At 46.6% G+C, this 20,619-nt stretch overlaps 1 protein-coding gene across 2 annotated transcripts in view; it reads right to left on the reverse strand.

The window, feature by feature from the left end:
* Positions 1-8,138: 8,138 nt before the first annotated feature.
* The window catches only part of Pipox (pipecolic acid and sarcosine oxidase), a 25,018-nt gene continuing 12,537 nt past the window's right edge, over positions 8,139-20,619 (reverse strand). Inside the window, exons 1-7 of one of the 2 annotated variants that reach the window (XM_010642274.2) lie at positions 18,947-19,126; positions 10,826-11,036; positions 10,363-10,545; positions 9,720-9,866; positions 9,233-9,391; positions 8,595-8,670; positions 8,139-8,356 (exon numbers count right to left, since the gene is read on the reverse strand). In XM_010642274.2, coding sequence (XP_010640576.1) covers positions 8,226-8,356; positions 8,595-8,670; positions 9,233-9,391; positions 9,720-9,866; positions 10,363-10,545; positions 10,826-11,036; positions 18,947-19,011 — 972 coding nt within the window. In that variant the 5' untranslated portion in view covers positions 19,012-19,126 and the 3' untranslated portion in view covers positions 8,139-8,225. Of the gene's footprint in view, positions 8,357-8,594; positions 8,671-9,232; positions 9,392-9,719; positions 9,867-10,362; positions 10,546-10,825; positions 11,037-18,946; positions 19,127-20,619 lie in introns of those variants that run through there. The other variant, XM_010642275.2, reaches the window with a different exon arrangement.

Raw genomic sequence — 20,619 nt, forward strand, 5'->3', positions numbered from 1 at the left:
ACACACACACACACATATGTATATATATATATACACACACACACATATGTATATATATAATCTTCATATATACATATATATGAGAGAAAATTTTATTTTGGAATGTGGGGTTAAAGTATCTGTGCTCTTAATACCAAATTTTTATGCAATTTCAAAACTCAGTACCAATGTGTGTAGCAACACCAAAGAGGATCCCTCAAACTGTCAAATAATTGTGGTTGTAAGAGTAGCTTCTTTCTCAGCATTTCCTGTATGGAATGGGCGGGGGTTAAACCATGTGGCAAAGCTGCTTAAAACCCTTGATCAGGGAAAGCTGTTCTTAAAGCAGCAGGCATCCCCTGGCAAAGCTGAGCATGGAACAGATTGGAAGGTGGAACTTGAACCAGGTATTTAGGGGGCAGAAGCAGGGGCAGGGAGAGGAGTGTCTAGACCTCTTTGTCGCATGGCCTGGAGACCTGCAGGCGATGTGTGTAGGTGAGGACATTCATGTTCCTAAAGGGACCGGTGGTGGGATTTAGGTTATTTAAGATTTCTGGGTCATGGTTATATCCTTTTGCTTCTTTTATAATCTCTAAGTGTGGGGGTGGCTCACTGGCCAGACTTTGCACCTGGCTGATAAATTTGTGCTTCTAGTACCTGGTTCCATCTGAGAAAGTTTAGCTTTCTCCATGACCAGGGAGTTTCTGTGAAAAACTGAGGTTTCCCAAAGAAGGAGCACCAGGGAAGGTCTGGGGAAAGTCTGCCCGGGTAGGAGTACGGATCTCTATCTCCCCACCCCCACCGCTTGCTCCCCAGTAGAAATCAGCTACAAATCTCAGCTTGTTGGGAACAGATGGCCTTGGCTGACGAATAAGCCACCGCAGGCTGCTCCACCTGTTCTCGGGCTGGAATAATCAGCTCGAGACAAACATCGGCGCTGAAATAACTCATGGCAGCGGGTGATGTGCAGACACAGATTCCAGAAATCTCTTAAGCAGACCCCCTCCAACTCTCTCCCCTCCTCAGCCCCTATAGGCCATTGGGGAAAGGTAATGGAGCAGAAAAGACTGATCGAGCCCCAGTCTGAGCAAGAGGCCTGAGCTGGTGGTGCAAGGGCAGGGCTGGGCGGAGGCAGAGCTGACTTCTGGGTGGGCTGGGGGCACTGACCTTGGTGGAGCAGGAAATTATTTTTCATAGAGATGGTGGGAATGGTTGGTGTGTAAATGAATCAAGGCTGAGAAGACCCAACCAGAGCAGAGTGGGAGAGACCTGAAAATTTGGGGTGCATTTGGATTTGTTTATTAAAGGAGTGATATGCAAATGAGAGCTAGTTCCCAGGGAATCTCTCAGTAGCACAGACAGCTCTGGCAGCAGCCACCAGAGAGCCTTCTTCCCTGACTCTATGAGTGCCTGCATGCTGGTGAATCTACGGACGTGTGTTCACACCTCCTCTCCCTTCACCTCTCTGATGAAGGCAGCTGGGCTAATGTTCCCTGGCAGAGGCAGATGAGCCAGTCAGAGAGAATGACAGTGCCAGGAAGCAGTAGGGAAGGGCAGTGGGGGTTCTGGTTTCCTATGAAGCCAGTCAGGGCAAGAGGAACAAGACTGATCGCTCATGTTGGGTGTCTCAGGCAGGCGGCTGGCTTTCCTGGGTCCAGCCAGATGCCAGGCCTGGCTTGTGAAGTGTAAGGGTGTTGAGTCCCTAGAGGTTGGGTAGACACACAAGGAAGAACCCCTGAGTCTAGCTGCCAGTTATTTTTGCCTCCAGGTGGGCCCTGCTATGCCGCTTGGGGCCAGGGCCCTCCCCCGTTATGTAGGGTCCACCAAACTAGGTCTCTCCCTAGAAGCTGATTCTTCTCTTTCACACAGGTCAGTGGCAGCCTGTCCTCCTAAGCATCAGGCTCTGCTGCATACCAGAAATGCTCAAGGAACTATTTCTGTTTGCTTTGTGTACAAAAAGTAAAAGGAATAATAAAATAAAGCTGTTTACCCTTCTCAACAGTTATCAATCATGCCCTGCCTACTTCCCCTTTCCCTTCACTGGCAGTTTTTGAGGCTGACTGCAGATCTGATGGCCTTTCATCAGGAAATACTCCAGTATTGATCCTCTGAAGAAAAGAAAATGGCTCTTTAAAAAAACAATCACAATGCTCTTATCACACTTTAAAAATGATCAATAGCTTCTTAATATCAACTATCCAATCAATGTTTACATTTTCTTGCTTTGTTATATATTTTAATTATGTATGAGGTATATATATTATATATAATATATATTAAAGATCAGGGCCTTTTCTCCAAGGGATGATTTAATTGGCCTTGGGTGAGGCCCAAGCATCATATTTTTTAAAGCTCCCTGGGTGGCTTTAATGTGCAGCCAGGGTTGAGAAATGCTCTACCTTTCCTCCACCAGGAGTTCCTTGCCAACTTCTCCACAGCCAGGATGTTAAATACTTCTCCCAGGCTCTAGCTCTATAGGCCAGACAGCGGGCCGAACAGCAGCACTAACCTGCCAGCCCAACAAGCTTGAAGGCTGTGTCTTCTCTAACCTCTTCTTTCAGGTATATTCAGCTCTCTGTGGACAGAGCATTCCTTTTCCTTCCAAATTCCCACACCCCGTGTGAGAATTCAGGTATATTCAGCTCTCTGTGGACAGAGCATTCCTTTTCCTTCCAAATTCCCACACCCTGTGTGACTGCTCCTATCCCTTTCTCCCCTAACATGCCTGGTGCTTGTTCTTGCCTTGCAAGCATAGCAGATTTTTTTTCCCCCACATGAAAATAGCAAAATTCCTGCCTCAGGAAAAAGTGAGAACTTCCCCGGGGGCCTGTACTCATTCGGCTGCTCAAGTGGCTGTGTGGGGAGCTGGAGGCTGGCAAGGGGCCTGCTGGGGGCTTGGCAGCAGATGTAAGGGAAACTGGGAATTTGAACCCAGCACATTACAGGGAATCTGAAAAATCAGTCTCTCCTTAAGATGTGGGCCCTAGGAACATGTTAAAGAACTATGCCCACATCCCTAGTTAAATGCCTTTGCTCCCAGGCCAGCTGTGAGACTGCCTTCCCATGGTGGCAGCTGTTTCTATACTCTGCTCCCCTGCCTCTCCATTCCACTTACCTTTTGGGTTTGTTCCTTCCTCCTGTCCTCCTGAGTCCCCACTCCATGCCTCACTGAATGTTGGTGAAACAAATCTAGTCTAAAATAATGAGCAATCAACTACCCTGATGCTCAGGGGCAGGCTGGGCAGGGCTGGGGGAAGGAGTGGGGAGCTGAATCATTTATAAAGCTTAATAAAGATGCAGATGAGCAGTGCTGACTAGGAACCCCAGAGCTGGGCTTATCCATTATTCAAAGTTATGTAAATGCCACTGGGTCCTGCAAGTTAGAATCCTGCCCCTCATCTCTGAGGCCTCTTTGGGGCTGACAGATCCACCCCACCTTGTCCCTCTCCCTCTTCCAAAGGGCTGGTGTTAACTTTGGCTTAGGCATAGCCCGAGTAACCATTTCCCCCACTACCTCTGGGGTAAGAAGAATCCCAGACCCCATCTCCAGCAGGCAGTCTTCCAGAACGTTGGGGAGGAGACCCCAGCCTTCAAATGAGATTTCTACAGGCTCAAGTAGGTGAGCTTCTCCTGGTATAAGATTTCCAGAGAGAGAATACCCCAGAGGGCTCGTGTGTGTTTAATATCTCACATGTCCACCTACTGCGACAGATTCCTTAAGATCTAGCCTAAATCCTTCTTGCTGCGCTGAAAGCCCACCACTGAAGTAACCAAATTCCCTTGAATCACACTTCCCAAGGAGAAGCAGACCTCCAGGAACTTTCCAGCTTCCTGTCTCTGAGCCAACTCTTCCTGCTTTTCTCCTTTTGCCTCTCCAGACAACTGTCCCTCTCGTAAGTTAAACTCACTCGGGGTCTGGGCTACCACACTCCAGTGAGGGCTGCACTACAGGGGATCTGACCACCACACTGTGCATTTCCTCTTTTCCCCACCAAGGCTATGATGCGTACCTCACACTCACCCACCCCGACTCTCCTCCCTCTACACCAATCTTAACCTGTTTCCCCATTTGTCAGTTTGGTGAGGCTGAGCGATGAGGAATTGGGTCAGACTCATGATGGCATTGATTTCCTTGGCTCTCCCTCCTTTTCTGGCCTGGCTGTCCTCCCGCCTTGCCCCAGTCTATTTTTAGCCTGCCTCTGTTTTCCTTCTTCTGGTTGGCAACCACCACGGGCCTCTTTCTCTTCATTGCCCTTATCTCTCCGCTGCAGCCTGTGTGGACCCCAGCTGTCCTTCCAGAGGTCTCTGACTGCCTGCCCAAATGATTTTGATTTTCTTCCATCTCGGAGATATGTAAGGGCTGCCTGGCCATGCTCAGGCAGAAGGGAAGCCGAGAGATAATTCTATTCAGGCAAATCCTTCAATATCGCAGGAACCCTCAAGTTGCCCTCTAACCCCTTCTGCATTGACCTTTGTTTTCCTCTAAGCCCAAAGATTATTACCTACATCACCTCTCCCCTCTATGATTCCACCTCGCCCCAACTAAGAAATGCTCACTTCCTCCCATTTGGACATTTAGGACCCAGTGCCTTTGACACTGGGAATGTGCAGCACCCCTGAAAATCCTGCCTGCCTTTCTTTTTTTTGGTACCTGCAATTGAACTTGGGACCCTGCACTTGCGAAGCAGGCGGCCACAGCACTGAGCTAAATCCCCGGCCCCTGCCTGCCTTTTGACCACCACACTGCCCACGTCTTCTTATCCAAGTCTTTGTCTCACTCCATTCCCCCCTGGCCTCGCCCTTCTTTGCACACTCATCCTGCCCCATGGGCCCTGCTCTCCTATTCCCCTTCCTAGCGCATTGTGGGCTGTGGGTTGTCTCGCTAAGGCCTTTGTCAGCTCAGGCAGGGCCAGGCAGCACCCCCCACCTGTTCTCTCTCAGCCTCCCCCAGACATTGGTCCCCTGCTGTAGCTGTCACTGTGGAGCTGCATAGGCTGGATATTTTGGAAGGGGAGCTGCAGCTGGCTGGGGGAGGACAGGGTGGCACCAAGCAGCAGAGAGGACTTCAGGCAGCTGTGGAGCGGGGGGGGGGACGGGGGACGGGGGACGAAGCTTTCTCCTCAGCTTGTCAGTGGGAGCTGCTGGGATCGCGCTGTGGTCCCTCCCTGCATCTCATTTCTCTCTCTTCAATTTGTTTTTTTTTGGGGGAGTACTAGGGATTGAACTCAGGACCTTGCACTTGCGAGGCAGGCGGTATAGAACTACTGAGCTAAATCCCCAGCCCCTTGATGAGTGTAGAATTTGGAATTTTATTCAACACACTTCTTTATTGTTGTTTTTTTGGTTGTACAATGTCTTGCTTTCTAATTCATAGTATTCTTTTACCTACCCCCACATAACCACATAGCTCACTCCTTCTCCACGTCCGCGGAGAAGTCCCCTCTTCAGTGAGACCCATTTTTTACCACTCATCAAAACATTCTCCCCCAGCACTCACCGTCCTCACCTTGATATGTTTTCCCCTAAAGCACTTAATAACTTCTAATAAAATTGACTTACACGAGCCGGGCATGATGGTGCACGCCTGTCATCCCAGCACTCGGGAGGCTGAGGCAGGAGGATCGCTGTGAGTTCCAGACCAGCCTGGGCTACATAGTTCCAGGTCAGTCTCAACTACATAGGGAGACCCTGTCTCAAAAAAACAAATAAACAAAAAAATTTACTTACCTGTATTGTTTACACATCTTCTCACTGGAATGTAAGCTCTATAAGAATAGGCCTTTTTAATTTGTTTGTTTGTTGAGACAGGGTCTTTTTTTATTGAATTTATTGGTACATTCTAGGTACACAGTACAGTTACATTCATCACTGGGATCTTGTACCTTTACATGACAGGTCTTGCTTCTCATTTTTTCCCCTTGTCCCCACCCTCCCTTCATCCCCTCCTCCCCTCCCTACCTACAAACACTTTAATTCCATTTTTACATTTTCTCACATTTTTTTTATCCCTTTTAGACAGGGTCTTGCTATGTAGTCCAGGCTAGCATTGAATTCACTACGTAGCCCAGGCTGATCTCAAACTCACAGCAATCCTCCTGCTTCAGCCTCCTCAGGGCTGGGATTATAGGTGTGCACCACCACGCCCAGCAAGAATAAGGCTTTCAAAAATATATTTGTGTATTGAATGAATGAGTGAATGCATGTACTATAAACTGTGCACAGCGGCTCATGCCTGTAATCCCGGCACTCTGAGGGGCTGAGGCAGGAGGATCATGAGTTCAAACCCTTGGTAACTTAGTGACTTTCCTAGACCTGTTTCAAAAAATAAAAAGAGCTGGAGATGTCACTCAGTGCAAAGCCCCTGGGTGCAATACCCAGTATCAAAAAAAAGAAAATTAAATAAATACACATAACATAAACTTTACCATCTTAGTCATTTTTAGGTATATAGTTCTGTGGCATTGAGCACATTCATATTGTACATCCAATCTCCAGAATTCTTTTCATCTGGCAAAACTAAAATTGTACCCATAATCAAATCCTCCTTCTAGCCCCTGACAATCATCATTCTACTCTCTATGAATTTGACTACTAGACTCACACAAATGAAGCTATATGGTTGGTCCTTTAGTGTCTGGCTTAGTTCGCTTAACATAGTGTCCTCCATGTTGGAGGGAGTATCAGAGTTTTCTTCCATCTTAAGGCTGGAGAATGTCCCATTATACACACTACATTTTGTTTATCCATTTATCTGTCAGTGGACGTCTGGGTTGTCTCTACCTCTTGGCCATTGTGAATTATGCTGCTCTATGTGAGTGCATAAGTATCTTTTTGAGACCCTAATTTTCAATTCTTTGGGGTATATACCCAGAAGTAGAATTGCTAGGTCATATGTTAATCTGTCTTTAATTTTTTGAAAAAAATCACTGTGCTGTTTTAGGACAAGGATTTTTATCTGATTTGTTTACTGATACATGCAGTGCCTGGCACAGTGCCTTGCACATAGGAGAGGCTAAATGAATCTCTGTATAGTGAATAAATGAGTGAATGAGCGAGTGATCTTATTGAAGCCTCACACCTCCCTGTGGAGTTGATCAGTATTATTGTTCTCATTTTATAGAGGCTGAGGCTCAGGGAACCACTTGAGATTACCCAAAAAGCAGGCTTGGCATGGGGTCGACAGGATCAGCTGGCTTTTATAACTCACTGGAGAAATCAGCGCTAATACATGTGCCAAGACCTTTAAGGACTGAGGCAGTTGAAGAGTGATTTCCCCTGTGTTGTATTTACTTTGGGAATATTTTGACTCTCATTCTCATCGCTCGCTCTTCCCCACTCAGTGATTCCTCCCAATTATTCAGCCACCCAGTCTTGTCTTTTGCCTCCCTGGAGCATTTAAAAATCCTGATCTCTGGGGGTGGAACTGGCCCAATCTGGAGGTCCCCCCACTTGGGTTTAACCAGTGTATCTAGCCTCGCCTGATTCTCTGTTTATACCTGGGTTCTCCACCCACCCTGGGGTAGTTAGGAGCCTGTTTCCTTCTGAAGCAATTAGTGCAAGGAGGCCAGCCGACTCAGTGCTAATTCTATTTCATTAAGTGGGAGCAATCCTAATGATAATAAAATGGCACATTTAACATTCAAACATTGAACAGGGCTTCTAAGCGAGTGTGTCTCTCTTTCTTTCTGGTATAACAGCTCCATCTTCATAAGGACCTGACAATACACCTTAATGAGGGACTGGGGAGCTGAGTGTCTTTGCAGAACCAGAGAGGAGATGAGGATCAGACAAAGAATCCAGAGAAAGGGGGTGCAGTACACTGGGGAGACCAAGCTGCTGTGGCTTCCTAGGGGAAACAGATTCTGTGATGCTAATTTAGACAATTAAAGGCTGCAAGAAATAAGGTCACATGGAAAGGAAAGCCCACCACAGCCTTTTATGCAATGCAATTATTTGTTTATTCAACAAATCTTTTTCATCAAATGTTCATTGTGCAGCATGAGATTTGATGGGAGTTTGTGATAGAGGATGGCTCTAGTTTTAGGGAATGAGCCCTAAAGGCAAGAATGATCTGTAAGATATCATCTTGTTTGCCCTCTCCTGAGCAGATTTTAGCAAATCTACCCTAAGTCCCAGAAAAGAGAATCAAATGCCCTAGCAAGAGAAAAGGATACATCTCAGGGCCACTTCCTTTATTTGAGAACTCTTTCCCAGCAGAGGCCTGGGCACAGAAGGGAAGTCAGTCATCAAAGGTGGGCTTTGCCCAGGCCAGAGAAACGGCTTATCCGAAATGGTGCCAAGTCATAGGATGGCGTTAATTTCATGCTTAATTCGTACAGGATCTTTCCCACAACAGGGGCCAGCTTGAATCCATGCCCTAAGAGAAGGAGTAGGTGGTCATGCATCCTGAGGGACCAAAAGGCTGGGCTCTTGAGAACTTCCCTGCTTGGTCTCACCTGAAACCTAGACATTGTCTCCCACCACGACTCCCCCTCAGTAACCGCCCAGTCTCTTTCTACACTAAATGTCAGGCTAAGAGTGTGGAAAATACCATTTTGCCTGGCACTGAGGAAGGTTAGACTGAAAGATCCCCATGCCTCCCTTTTTGGGCTCACCAGAGAATCCAGCACCAATGACAATATTGTCATACTTTGGGTGACGATCAAGAACAAAGTGCTTATCAGGAGTATTCTAGAGAGAAACAGGAAAACTATGTCAGCTGAGGACAGGGGGAGGAAGAATTACAAGCTCTGACAGGAGGGGCCTGGACTGGATTTCTTTCCAGAAAAAAAAGATGGAGCACAGGCATGTTTCCCACATGCCAGTCACCCCCGTGGCTAAGCCAGCCTTTCTCGTCTGTACATCTGTCTCGCTCCTTCTACTGAGCCGTGAACACAGTAGGTGCTCATTTCATCTTTACAAACCAACTTTAGCCAAGATGCCTCAGGCCCTGGTGACATCTGTCTCTTCTCTTTGTCCCTAAGGCCTGCTCAACTGGAGCATCTTGCCAAAAAATCTTTTAAAGCTCTTCTGGGAAATATAGTGAAAGGCTGCCAGGCATAAGCCTACTTGCCTAATGAAAAAGAATATGAATAATCCCTAATGGGCCCTCTCTGGTGGAGGTGAACCAACCCACAGAAATTAGCTTCCTTGTGTCAGGTCCTGTACTGTGTCAGGGGTCAGGTGTAGCAGAGCCTGGCTAGTGCAGGTCTGTCCTTCCCCAGCTCTCGGGACCCATAACCCGGCCCCTTACTGTGTACATGCAGCGCTCCACGATGGCGGGCTCAGGCCTCAGGTCGGGGAAGTGGTCTTTGACGATGCGGCACAGGATTTGGACATCCTGGTTGCCTGAGGAGACCGTGGGGCAGTCCCGCTCCTCGGGATCCACGTTGTTGCCATGGTGATAACAGACCTGGCCACCATCAGAGCAGGGTGGTCAATGAGGCTGACCCTACACGCCAGGGAGGGGCAGGCTTGGACACAGGATGTCCCCATCCATCCTCCTGGCTTTCCTTACAGATGCTGTCTGTTGCCACCAGAGGCTACCTAGTGTCTGCCCCTGCACCCCTTTTCGCAGAGAAAGACTCCTCTGGCTGGGCCTTGAGGCAGCTGAGGGTCTTGTTCTGCAAACAGCAAATAGCAATACATAGTGAAGCTAACTTCACTGCTGCCCACTGGGACTGGGGGAGTCTGTGGAGGGGTGAGTTCAAGCAGCCCCCCTGCTCCACCTTCCCTCTCACCTTCATCAGCCCAGGGTACTCTCCTGCAGGCAGCCCATAGACTGAATGGGGAGCCAGGCCCAGCCACATGAAGCAGGGAAAGGCTTGGGACACACCATAGCTCCCAGGAACCTTCTCTGGCCAGTAGCACACGTTGATCCGCAGAGTCTTGAAGCATGTGAGGAAGTGGGACACAAAGGGAGAAATCCATGGAATTCTACAGACAGTAAGAGCAGTTTCTTCTGGGTTCCTACAACCCTTTCACACATCTGTCCTTATTTAAACCATTTCTCATGTCATTTCCTTGTTATTATATACATTATGATGCATAAAGATCTCCAAACTCCTGTCTCTTCCCCAATAGCTGTGCCCCTGTGCCCCAGCCTTATTTCTCTCTTGTTCCAGAAGTTGGTAACACCTCATATTTATTCAGTGTTTACCATAAACCAGACCTTCTCCTAAGGGCTCTCTATATATACTACATAATTTAATTCTCCAACAGCTCTTCGAGATAGCTCTTAACCCCATATTGATAAACCTGAGGCACTGAACTAATTTGCCCAAGGTCTTCCACTAATAAGTGGCAGATTCAGGACTCAATGTCTAGTCCATCTGGTGCCAAGGATTCTCTTAAGCACCAACTCAGGCTTCCTGCTTCCCCTACCTGGAGAGGTAACTCAATTCCCAGGGGTTGGAGGAGCTGGTTGGTCCAAGGACCTGCTGTGATGACCAAGCTCTTGGCGTGGTAGCTCCTAGAGGTGGTTTTCACCCTGACTGGGAGCCCAGGTCTTATCTCTGTCACTTTCTCTCCATCCTTTACTGTTCCTCCGAACTGGTGAATTGCATCCTGAGAGGGGAGAGAAAGAGCAGGGAAAGGTGAATTAGTTGTATGTGTAGTTCACCCTGGTGGACAAAAAGCCTTTCACTTAGGGCAGACAAGAGAGAACAGAATCTAGATCTCCTCTCCTAGGTTCACAAGGCCAGCAGGAGCATAAAAATGCCCTACCCTAAAGGTCAGGACCAAAGGCAGCAGGGCATTGGCCTTCACTTGATGGGGGTTTCTGGGACCAGATGGCTGACTGGGACCCAGAATGCCTAGAGCATTTCCCAGGGCTGCACAACGTCACCTGGAGGGCTCTGAGGGCCTTGTCCGCGTAAAGGACCCCCCCAGTCTTGTCCAAGAGCCCCACTTCTTCACTGGTGAGCCGGAGATTCGGGAAACGTTGCTTTAGTTCCTCAGATGTGAGGTACTGGTGTTCTATCCCCTGCCTAGAAAGAGTGGCCTGCATTGTCTTTAATCCTGGATTCTCCTTTCCCAGGACCAGCAGTTCAGTCTTCCTACGGGAAAAGAAATTATAACAAATAAATAAGCCAGTCAAGTGAAGGTCTGTGCCAAGGCCTGAGCCATTCATTTGCCATCATTCTTCAGTTGAAGGGAATCATGACCTTGCATTCAGAGGACAGGAGAAGCCATCTAGTTCCAGCTGTAAGAGTGCTGGTGCTCTCCAGCTGGTTTCCAGCCTATTCCCAAGTTCACACTTGATTTGCCTGACCCTCCCTCCTGCCCTTGAGAGCAGAGATCCTGTGTTCTTTCATCTTTCATACCTAAAGGTGGTAGATGTTCAATCGTCTAAGATTTCTTCCCCCTTCCCATCCCTGACCTATTCATTATGTTCATCTTTCTGTTCTCTAGTCTCTCCCCGACCCCCAGTTTCTTTTCCCTTTCCCTTTTCTTGTCATATAATGTTTTGTCCCTTGCTGTGTGTCCACCTGCCTCTCAGTTCTTTCTCAGAGGCTGCTTGTTTTGTCGAAGGAATTCTAAATTGGGAGATCTGGCTCTACTTCAAGCCTGGCATCACCTTGGTCTGACCTTGAGCTGGTGACTCGCTTCTTGGGGCCCAGATTCCTCTTCTGCAATATGTGCCTCTTGGACCATGGTTCCACATCAGGGTGGGGCTCACCTCCTACCCAGGGGCCAGGAGAAATAGTATGGGCCATGTTTACAGTTGTCACAGTGTCTGGGGTTGCCGCCCACAGTTAATGAGCAGAGGTCAGGGATGTTAATCTGCAGTGCTCAAGAAGATCTCACTCCAAATGCCACGTTCATGCACAAATACCAACTGAAGGTCTCTTAGAGCTCCAGCAATACATTCAATGGACCTCTGATTTTATTTTTCCTTGAACCTCCCTCTATCCCTCTTACTCTGTAAGGGACTAAAAGCAGTTTCTCTTGAATGCTTCCTCCGTCTGTCACAGGAGCCCTTTTGGGGGGAACAGTCTAAACAATGGGAGGGTCTATCTGCCCATAGGGCCATTCCTGTGGTTCGTCTTGGTTTCAGCAGCCACAGTGACCAGCAGCCGCCTGGTACATCCCCCAGGTGCTGTGTATAAAGCTCGTAATAGCCTATAATGGAGTCTCATGGATATTACATGCTTCCAAATCCCACATTATCTGGTTGGGGGGATTAAAGGGAAGATTGGGAGGGGCTAGGGACACAGCGAGCTCGGGGGCCGGTGTCAGTACACAGAGCTGCGCAGCGTGCCCAATCCATTTGCCACAGCCTCCGCCTACCCAGCATTCAGCATTGGTGAGATAGCAACACCAGCTTCTGCCACTTCAAAGCTCAGCAGAGGAAAGACGCTGTAGAAATCCCCGGCAGCCAGGAGACAGACTCTTTTTTGTGGCCCCCCAGAAGGACTTCAGATTGGTTCTCAGGTAATGCAAACTTGCCTAGTAAATTTCTTGGTCAACAAAATAATTAAGAAGCCACACAGGGTCAAGCATGGTGGGCACATGCTTATAACAGCTACTCAGGAGGCTGAGGCAAGAGCATTGCAAATTCAAACCCAGCCTGGGCAACTCAGCAACTTAGTAAGTCCCTGTCTCAAAATAAAAACCAAAGCGTGGGGGCTGGGGATATAACTCAGTGTGAAAGCCTTGGGTTCAACCCCCAGTACCACACACACACACACACACACACAAAAGAAGAAGCCACATAACGGCCAGGTACAGTAGTGAGTGCCTATAATCCCAGCTCCTTAGGAGGATCATGAGTTCAAGGCCAGCCTAGGCATTTTAAAGAGCTGCTGCATCAAAACAAAATAAAAAGAGCCAGGGATGTAGCTCAGTGTTGGAGTGTTGTAGCACAAACTGGGTACAATCCCCAGTACACGAAGAAGAAAAAGAAAGTGGGGGAGAAAGATGCTATCATATGGGGTGTGGATTGCAGCTCAGTGGTAGAGTATTTGCCTAGCATATTCAAGTCTCTGGGTTCAATCCCTGCACCGGAACAAGAAAAGTTACCTAGGGTGTATTGTTTTGTTGCAATGCTGGGGATTTGAACCCAGAGCCCTGTGTGTGCTATACAAGTGTTCTACCACTGAGCGATACACCTAGTCTGAGGTATATGTTCTCGAGCCCTTTTTACTGAATGGGATCTTTGCTGGGTGCAATTCTGGGAAAGCCCCGGTTTATACACCACCTAAGCAGATGTACTGCCAAATCTCTGGCCCAGAGACTCCCCCAACAGGCTGGCTCTCTCACATACTGTGAGATTTACTTTCTCTTTTCCCAACCTTTCATCTCTCCTGCCTTCCTTCTGTCCATCTTCCTTTTTTCCTTGACATAAGAACTCCTTTTACAGGGACACACTGTCTGGGAAAAGTGAACTCATGCCAAGACAATGGGCAAATCTGTCGAATTATGAAATGCTGAGCGATGTTCTAATTCCCAAGCTGTCCTGTGGTGGATGAAGCAGGAGCTCCCCATCCTGAAGAGTAATCAGCAAGCTGATTCGGCCGGTGAATGTAATTGTGCCGATTGTAATCATTTTGCTCCAGCTCTCTGCCCCTGTGGCATTTATTTCTTAGCCCAGATATTGATCTAACAGTGGGAAATTTTCCATCTGAATTTGTGATGCTGGACCCTCCTCTAGTCCGAAGACGTGTTTGGGAAATTCTCATTTTCCGTGGATCACAGCTGAGCTATTTGGCCTGAGGGAAACCGTGCTCTGCTGGAGAAATGCCTCGGATTGGAGAAAGATTTTTGACCATTATGAGCAAATCGGAAATAAATGTAAAACACTGCCTGGAAATGCAAAGGCCTGTCATTATGGGAGATAGGTGAGAGGCTCCTATGGGAAATGCTCAGAGAATTGGAAACCAGTCAATCAAGACCAGGATCAGAGAACGGGCCTTTTCCCCCAGTATGAAGATAGATGACTTCCATGGGCAGATTGAAAATCATTTAAGTGCTTATTTTCTTAATGGCTTTTCCTAGATCCCAATAAATAGACTGCTCATTCTGCATTAATTTCTCACCCCTGTGCTCTGGGCCTTCCCCCTCCTCTTTTTCTGCTCAGACTTAGGCTACAAAGTTTGGGAAGGAGAAGGGTGAAAAAGGACAAGGACATCTACAGGGGGAAAAATGATCAGGAAATGACAGGTCAGGTCAGGTCAGGTCAAGAAGGGTTTGAAGCCAGCGCAGGGTGGCCAGGGAACCAGAAAATCCTAAGTTCCCTCCACCCAAAATGCCCATCTGACCCAGGGACACTATGTTTGGGCCAGGGATTTAGCTCATTGGTTCTGGTGACAGCCTCACAAGCTCAAGGGCCTGAGTTCCATCCCCGGTGCAAAAACAAAACAAAACAAAACAAAATGCCCATCAGAATCAAGAGCATTTAGAATTAATTCTGCCTGTCTCCCATCCCCAGCTGGATCTAGTGCCAGAGGTCACTGAAGAGTCCTCCCAGGGGCCTTGTTGACTCTTTGGTGGCTGATTAATGCCTTGGACATGATTCAGGAAGCTGTGGATCTGGGATTTCCACCAGTTGCTACCAGGGTGTGGGATGGAGCAGGGAGAGCCTGGGATGGGAAATGGCTCTTCCTGCATCTACCAAGTTCCACTGAAGGCTTCAGTTTTTCCCTCACTCACCCAGTTAAAAGTGCCAGGCAAGCCAGCTCTGAGTCACCTTGGGGAAAGGGACTCGGTAATGGCTGCTGTCTTTGTTGGTTTTGGAGGAGCTCTCTGCGTTTCATCTTCCGCTCAGTGGGCCGAGGTGGAATCGGTTAACAAAGACTGCTCCAGGGAGGGGATGTGGCTGACAAGCCGCGCACACACAGGAAGCGGCAGCTGCGGAGGGGGGCACCAGGTTCTGCCAGCAGCTGTACTGCCTATGGCTGTGATCTTGTCTGATATTGTCAGCGAAGCCCGGGCAGCCCAGGTCAGGAGCTGGATAGTGGGGCTCAAAGGGAAAAGGCGGGGCAGGAAAAAGATGGGCCACGGAGCTGGGCTTTGCTGTTGATATCAGCATCCTGGCTGTACATATCACAAAAGATTCAGACCTTGTGATCTGACACATGTGTCATTGTCTGTTCCCAGAATATATGCAAATATTCCGAGCCCACCCATATATAGTATGCCGCTGTCACAGGAAGCAGCAGAACAGAATAAAAAGAATTGGACAACCACCTCAATACCAACTCCAAAAGGTTTTTGTTTTTTAATCATCAAATGGCATTATGTTCCTATCTATCAGTTACGGTATTGTGCTGGTTCTTCTAGAATCTAGAGAGAAGAATCACAAAGACGATGAATCATTTACAAAAATCAAAATTCCAAGTAAAAGCTAGAACAATCTGAATGACATTTAGCCCAGAGGTAAGAGCTATATTCAGATACCATTCTCAGAATGGGTGGTATCTGCTGGATCCCTACTAGTGAAGGAACCAAAAAATTTAGCTTGCCTGAGTAAATGAAGTTAGCCATAAGACACAGCTTGTTACTGATAGAATAATAACAACAATGATAATAATACTTAGTACTCTAGCACTTTAAAGGTTTTTGAAGCACATTCATATTATTCTTCATCTTTCATAATTGGGGCTGTGATGGAAGAGGCTTTTAATATAGGCTATGATATTTCCCTGGCTTTAAACATGCAGTAGCAGTCTTTTGATCTAGAATGATTTAGGCATGAATTTGTTTGAAGACAGGGTAATCAACAACCTAACCAGTTTGTGGTACATCTAGATCAGAGGTCAGTAAACTATGACAAAAGGACCAAATCTGGTTTTCTGCCTGTTTTTATCTGATCTACAATCCAAGATATCATATATCTAGGATTTGGGATTGAACACTGAGACAGTGCTTTTACACTGAGACACATTCTCAGCCCTTTTTAAATTTTTTATTTTGAAACAGGTCTAAATTACTTACCCACGCTGGACTTGAATTTGGAGATCCTTCTGCCTCAGCCTCCCAGCGTGCTACGATTAGAGATGTATGCCCCCATGCCCACCTGCTTTTTAATTTTTAAATGGTTGATTTTAAAAATCAAAAGAAGAGCTGGGTATTGTGGTGCAAGCTGCTCAGGAGATTGAGGCAGGAGGATTACAGGTTCAAGGCCAGCCTGGGTAACTTAATGAGACCCTGTCTCAAACTAAAAAATAAATAAATACATGCATACATAAATAAATAATAAAATGGACTGGATATGTAGCTGAGAACTCCCTGGGCTTAATTTCCAGTGCTAAAAAAAACATCAAAAGTATAACATCTTCGGCCAGGGATTTAGCTCAGTGGTTCTGCTGCCTGCCTTGCAAGCACAAGGACCAGAGTTTGATCCCTGGTACTAAAAAAAAAAAAAAAAAAAAAAAAAAAAAAAAAAAAAAAAAAAAAAAAAAAAAAAAAAAAAAAAAAAAAAGATATAACATCTTATGACACAAGAAAATTATATGAAATTCAAACTTTGGTGTCCAGATTTATTGGAGAACATCCAGGTTCATTTACTTCCATCTTATCTGTGGCTGCTTTCGCACTACAATGGCAGAACTGAGTAACTGCAACAGAGAACATATGACCTGCAAAGCCTAAAATACTATGTGGTTTTTATAAAAGTCTGCTGAACTCTGTTCTAGACTAAGAGTGTAGTCATTCTGTGATTTACATTACTGCATTCAGACTCTGATTTACTACACCAGGCAAGATAGCACAGCCTATAGTCCCAGTACTTAGGAGGCTGAGTCAGGAAGATCACCAGAGCCCAAGGGTTTGAGGACAACCTAGATAACTAAACAAGACCTTGTCTCTTAAAAAGGGGAAGAAAAGAAAAGAAAAAGACTCTGACCACTCATCAGCAACCCATTTATAAGGTTGTGGAGAGGAGTAATGCATTATATATATAGGGTAAGTATCCCTTATCTACATGCTTGGGACCAGAAGTGTCTTTGATTTTTGGAATACTTGCATACACATAATGAAGTATCTTGGGATGGGAACCACTCTAGATTTAAAATTCATATACATCTCATATACTTTATACACATATCCTGAAGGTAATTTCATACAATATTTTAAAAGCATCTGTGATTTTGTTTTGTGTGTGTGTGTGTGTGTGTGTGTGTGTGTGTGTGTTTGTTACTGGGTATTGAACTCAGGCCTCCCAGAGTGCTGGGATTACAGGTACGCTGGGACACTGTGCTTGGCAAGCACCTACCTGTGTTTTGATGGTCCCATCTCACGAGGTCAGGTCTGAAGTTTTCTACTTGCATGGCAGGGCTCAAAAAGTTTTAGATTGGGCCAAGGATTAGCTCAGTGGCACTGTCCCTACCTTGCATGCACAAGGTCCTGAGTTCAATCCCCAGTACCAAAAAAAAAGAAAAAAAAAATCAGATTAAAAAAAATTCAGATTTTGGATTTCAGATTTTCAGATTAAGGATGCTCAATCCTGAGTATTTAGAACAGCCCTGGTTAGTTTCTTGTTGTGAATGCTCAGTAGATGGTGGTGACATGATTTTTCAGGTACTGTTCAAACCCATTGCACACTTATCCTCACAACAGCCTTATGAAATAGATATTACTATCCCCACTTCACAGATAAGAAAACTGAGGCTCACCCTGGTTAAACAGCTGGCTCCAGGTCACACAGCTAAGTGCATAAGAACTGAGCTCTAGAACTGGGCCTAAATGGATCTGCAGTCCTCCAAATGCCTGACCTTCTGCCAAACAAGAGGATTGTGAAGTTATGAGAAGCTCTTACCCAAAGGTCCCTTTCCTTTTCTACTGCACTCATTCCTGTGACATTTGTAGTTAAAGGACATTTGCATCCTTTTTGTCTCTTGCCCTTCTTCCTCCATCCCCCAAAGAAGCCAGAATATGTCTGACCCAAAATAGATGGAAGGGAACACCCATTATTTAAAGGTTCTAGGCACTGTGCCCGGTATTTTTACAAAAGTCTCACATAATCTTCACGAAGCCCCATGAGGAAAAAAAAAAGTGTCACAGAGAGGTAAAGAGAATTTAAGATCACATAGCTAGTAAGACCTAGAACACAAAGTTAAACCTAAAGTTTTCAGATCGTGGAACTGTTTTTCTCTGGAAGACTTCAGACATTTGTGCACCAGAGAGAGGTGTGCCCTTCAAGGCCTTGGGCACTTCTCCTAGTTTAAGATACTCAGCAGGATTTACAGATGGCTGCCAGAGAAAAGGGTGCCTGTGCCAGGCCACCCCTCAGCAACACGAGCTCCTTTATTTGGGTGCTGGGTGCATTAGCTGCCTCTGAATAAATCCTTAATTAGCTGCCCCAGCTGTATTTGCATAATGGATTTCACTTTGTTCTTAAGTTAATGGTGTTTTTGCAACACAACAGTAACCTCTTGGTTCCTGGCCATTAAAATAACTGCCACCTTGTGGGGTAGAGCAGGGGTTATGTAAAGGGAGTTCAGTTAAGAGGCAAAGAGGAGAGGAGAGGGGAGGCAGGGCTGTTTAAAGCCCGCATTCCATACAGATTTTCTGCTTCCCTCCCTAGTTGTCTAAAATGTTGGTAACTCAAGAATCCTAAGGGTTAGAGGGAACCAGGGACCAATAGGGAAGCTGTTTCCAGAGCATTCCCCGCAAGCAATCTGGCCTTAGGACCCAGCATGAAGACTAGGATACCAGTAGGAATTTAAAGGACCAAGAAGCCAGGCGTGGTGGCGCACACCTGTAATCCCAGCACTCAGGAGGCTGAGGCAGGAGGATCGCTGTGAGTTCGAGACCAGCCTGGGCTACATAGTGAGTCCCAGGTCAGCCTCAACTACATAGTGAGACCCTGTCTCAAAAAACCAATCAATCAATAAATCAATAAATCAATCAATCAATAAATAAATAAATAAAGGACCAAGAAAGCAGCCTCCTCCTCCATTTCCCGACCTGCCTCTCGGCCTCCAGCTGTGGGATGGCTTGATTCAAGGAAGCCCTCCCCACCCACCTGTGCAGGGCGGTCCCTGCCTCGAGCTCCAGCTGGGCCCATATCTGATAGCACTCATTCATCATCTGGGTGTAGAAGTCTTCAGAGTAAGCCTTTCGGATTATGCGGCTCTGTCCGTGGGAGCTTCCTCGGGAGTGCGGGAGAAAGAACTAGAAGTGAAGAACAAGAGAAATAACAAGATCCATGGCCCCTTGTGCCACATCCCTCTTCAGGAGCCATCTCATTGTGTCCTGTCAGCCAGAAGCTACTGATGCTTTAAATATTTCCATACAATCTTTCCAGAATTTCCCTTTATGGCCAGTTTATTGCCTTGATAAACTGGGGTAGAATTCTTCAAGAGAGAAATTCTTCGATGGCATTAACTTGGGACTCCTTTTTGAAAACATTGTTTGCATCTACAAGTCCCTTTGTTAGCTGGTCTTCAGTCATCATGCTGTGGTCTGGCCCTGTAACAGGGACTTAGAGGTTGGGTCTCCAGATTCCCAGTGGAAAACCAAAGGCAGGGTGAAGCTTTGCATCTCTGCCTACATTTAGGGGGTGGAGTGGGGAACAGAGTCTCATTACATAGGTCAAGCTGGTCTTGAACTCACTATGCAGACCAGGCTGGCCTCAAACTCACAGCAATCCTCCTGCCTCAGCCTCCCAAGTGCTGGGATTATAGGTGTGCACCACCATGTCCAACTCTGCCTTCATTATTTATATGTCTCCTTTCTTACTTTAAAAGTTGATGTCAGATTACAATTTGGCCCATGCATTCTTTTTGTGTGTGTGTGTGTGGTACCAGGGATTGCACTCAGGTCCTTGCGCTTGCGAGGCAGGCCACCAAACTGCTGAGCTAAATCCCCAGCCCTGGCCCATGCATTCTTAACTGTTTCTTTGGCTTTGTCTCCGCCAGATTTAAAAGCTAAGCAGCTACCAAGATAACAACACCTGGCACCTACTGAAGGCCTTTAGATAGACCCTCTGTAGAGTAACTCTAACTGCTGATCACAACTATGACCCTCTCCAGCTGGAAGTAGCCAGAGCTGTCTTCGCCCTTTGCCCCCTCGCAGCAGTTAGGGGTGCTTCTTCAGACCCGGGAGTACTACAGATAAATAAGTTAATTAGATAACTTATAGACAGTTAGACTGGGCTACCCTCAAGTAGCCAACACAGCAATTAGCCAACATGGAGGAAAATCAAAACACATTTACTGAAGGCCAGAATTACAAAAGGAGAGAAACTACTATACTCTTGTGCTTCGCCTGGGATAAATAGCAGCAATTGATATTCTAAATAGGTACCAACCACCTGGGTGAGGGACCAAGGTCTTGACCCAGCCTTTCCAGGAAATATCCCTGACCCCCCACCCTTACTGTAAATCCTTGTAAGCTTTCTATGTGACTTGTTCCCCCACTTGACCCCCATTTAATCAACAGTACCTGGGTACTGTACTTGTAATCTTACTGGTTGGTCATGGTTTTGCCCCACCTCATGCCCACCCTGTAATTTTCCATTGGGTCTTATAGTTTTGTCCTTCTTTGTCCCTGCCTCACATGGCTTTGCTGTATAAAACATTTGAAAAGTGGGGTGGGTGGGCAACCCACTTTCTGGTCCCCCTTCTGTCTCTCTTAGACAGAAGCTTTCTCTTTCCCTTAATAAATTTTTCCTACTCTTAAAGAAAAAAAAAAAAA

This window comes from Fukomys damarensis, unplaced genomic scaffold, assembly GCF_012274545.1.
Source record: "Fukomys damarensis isolate Sample0158 unplaced genomic scaffold, DMR_v1.0_HiC HiC_scaffold_13, whole genome shotgun sequence".
NCBI classification, from domain to species: Eukaryota; Metazoa; Chordata; class Mammalia; order Rodentia; family Bathyergidae; genus Fukomys; species Fukomys damarensis.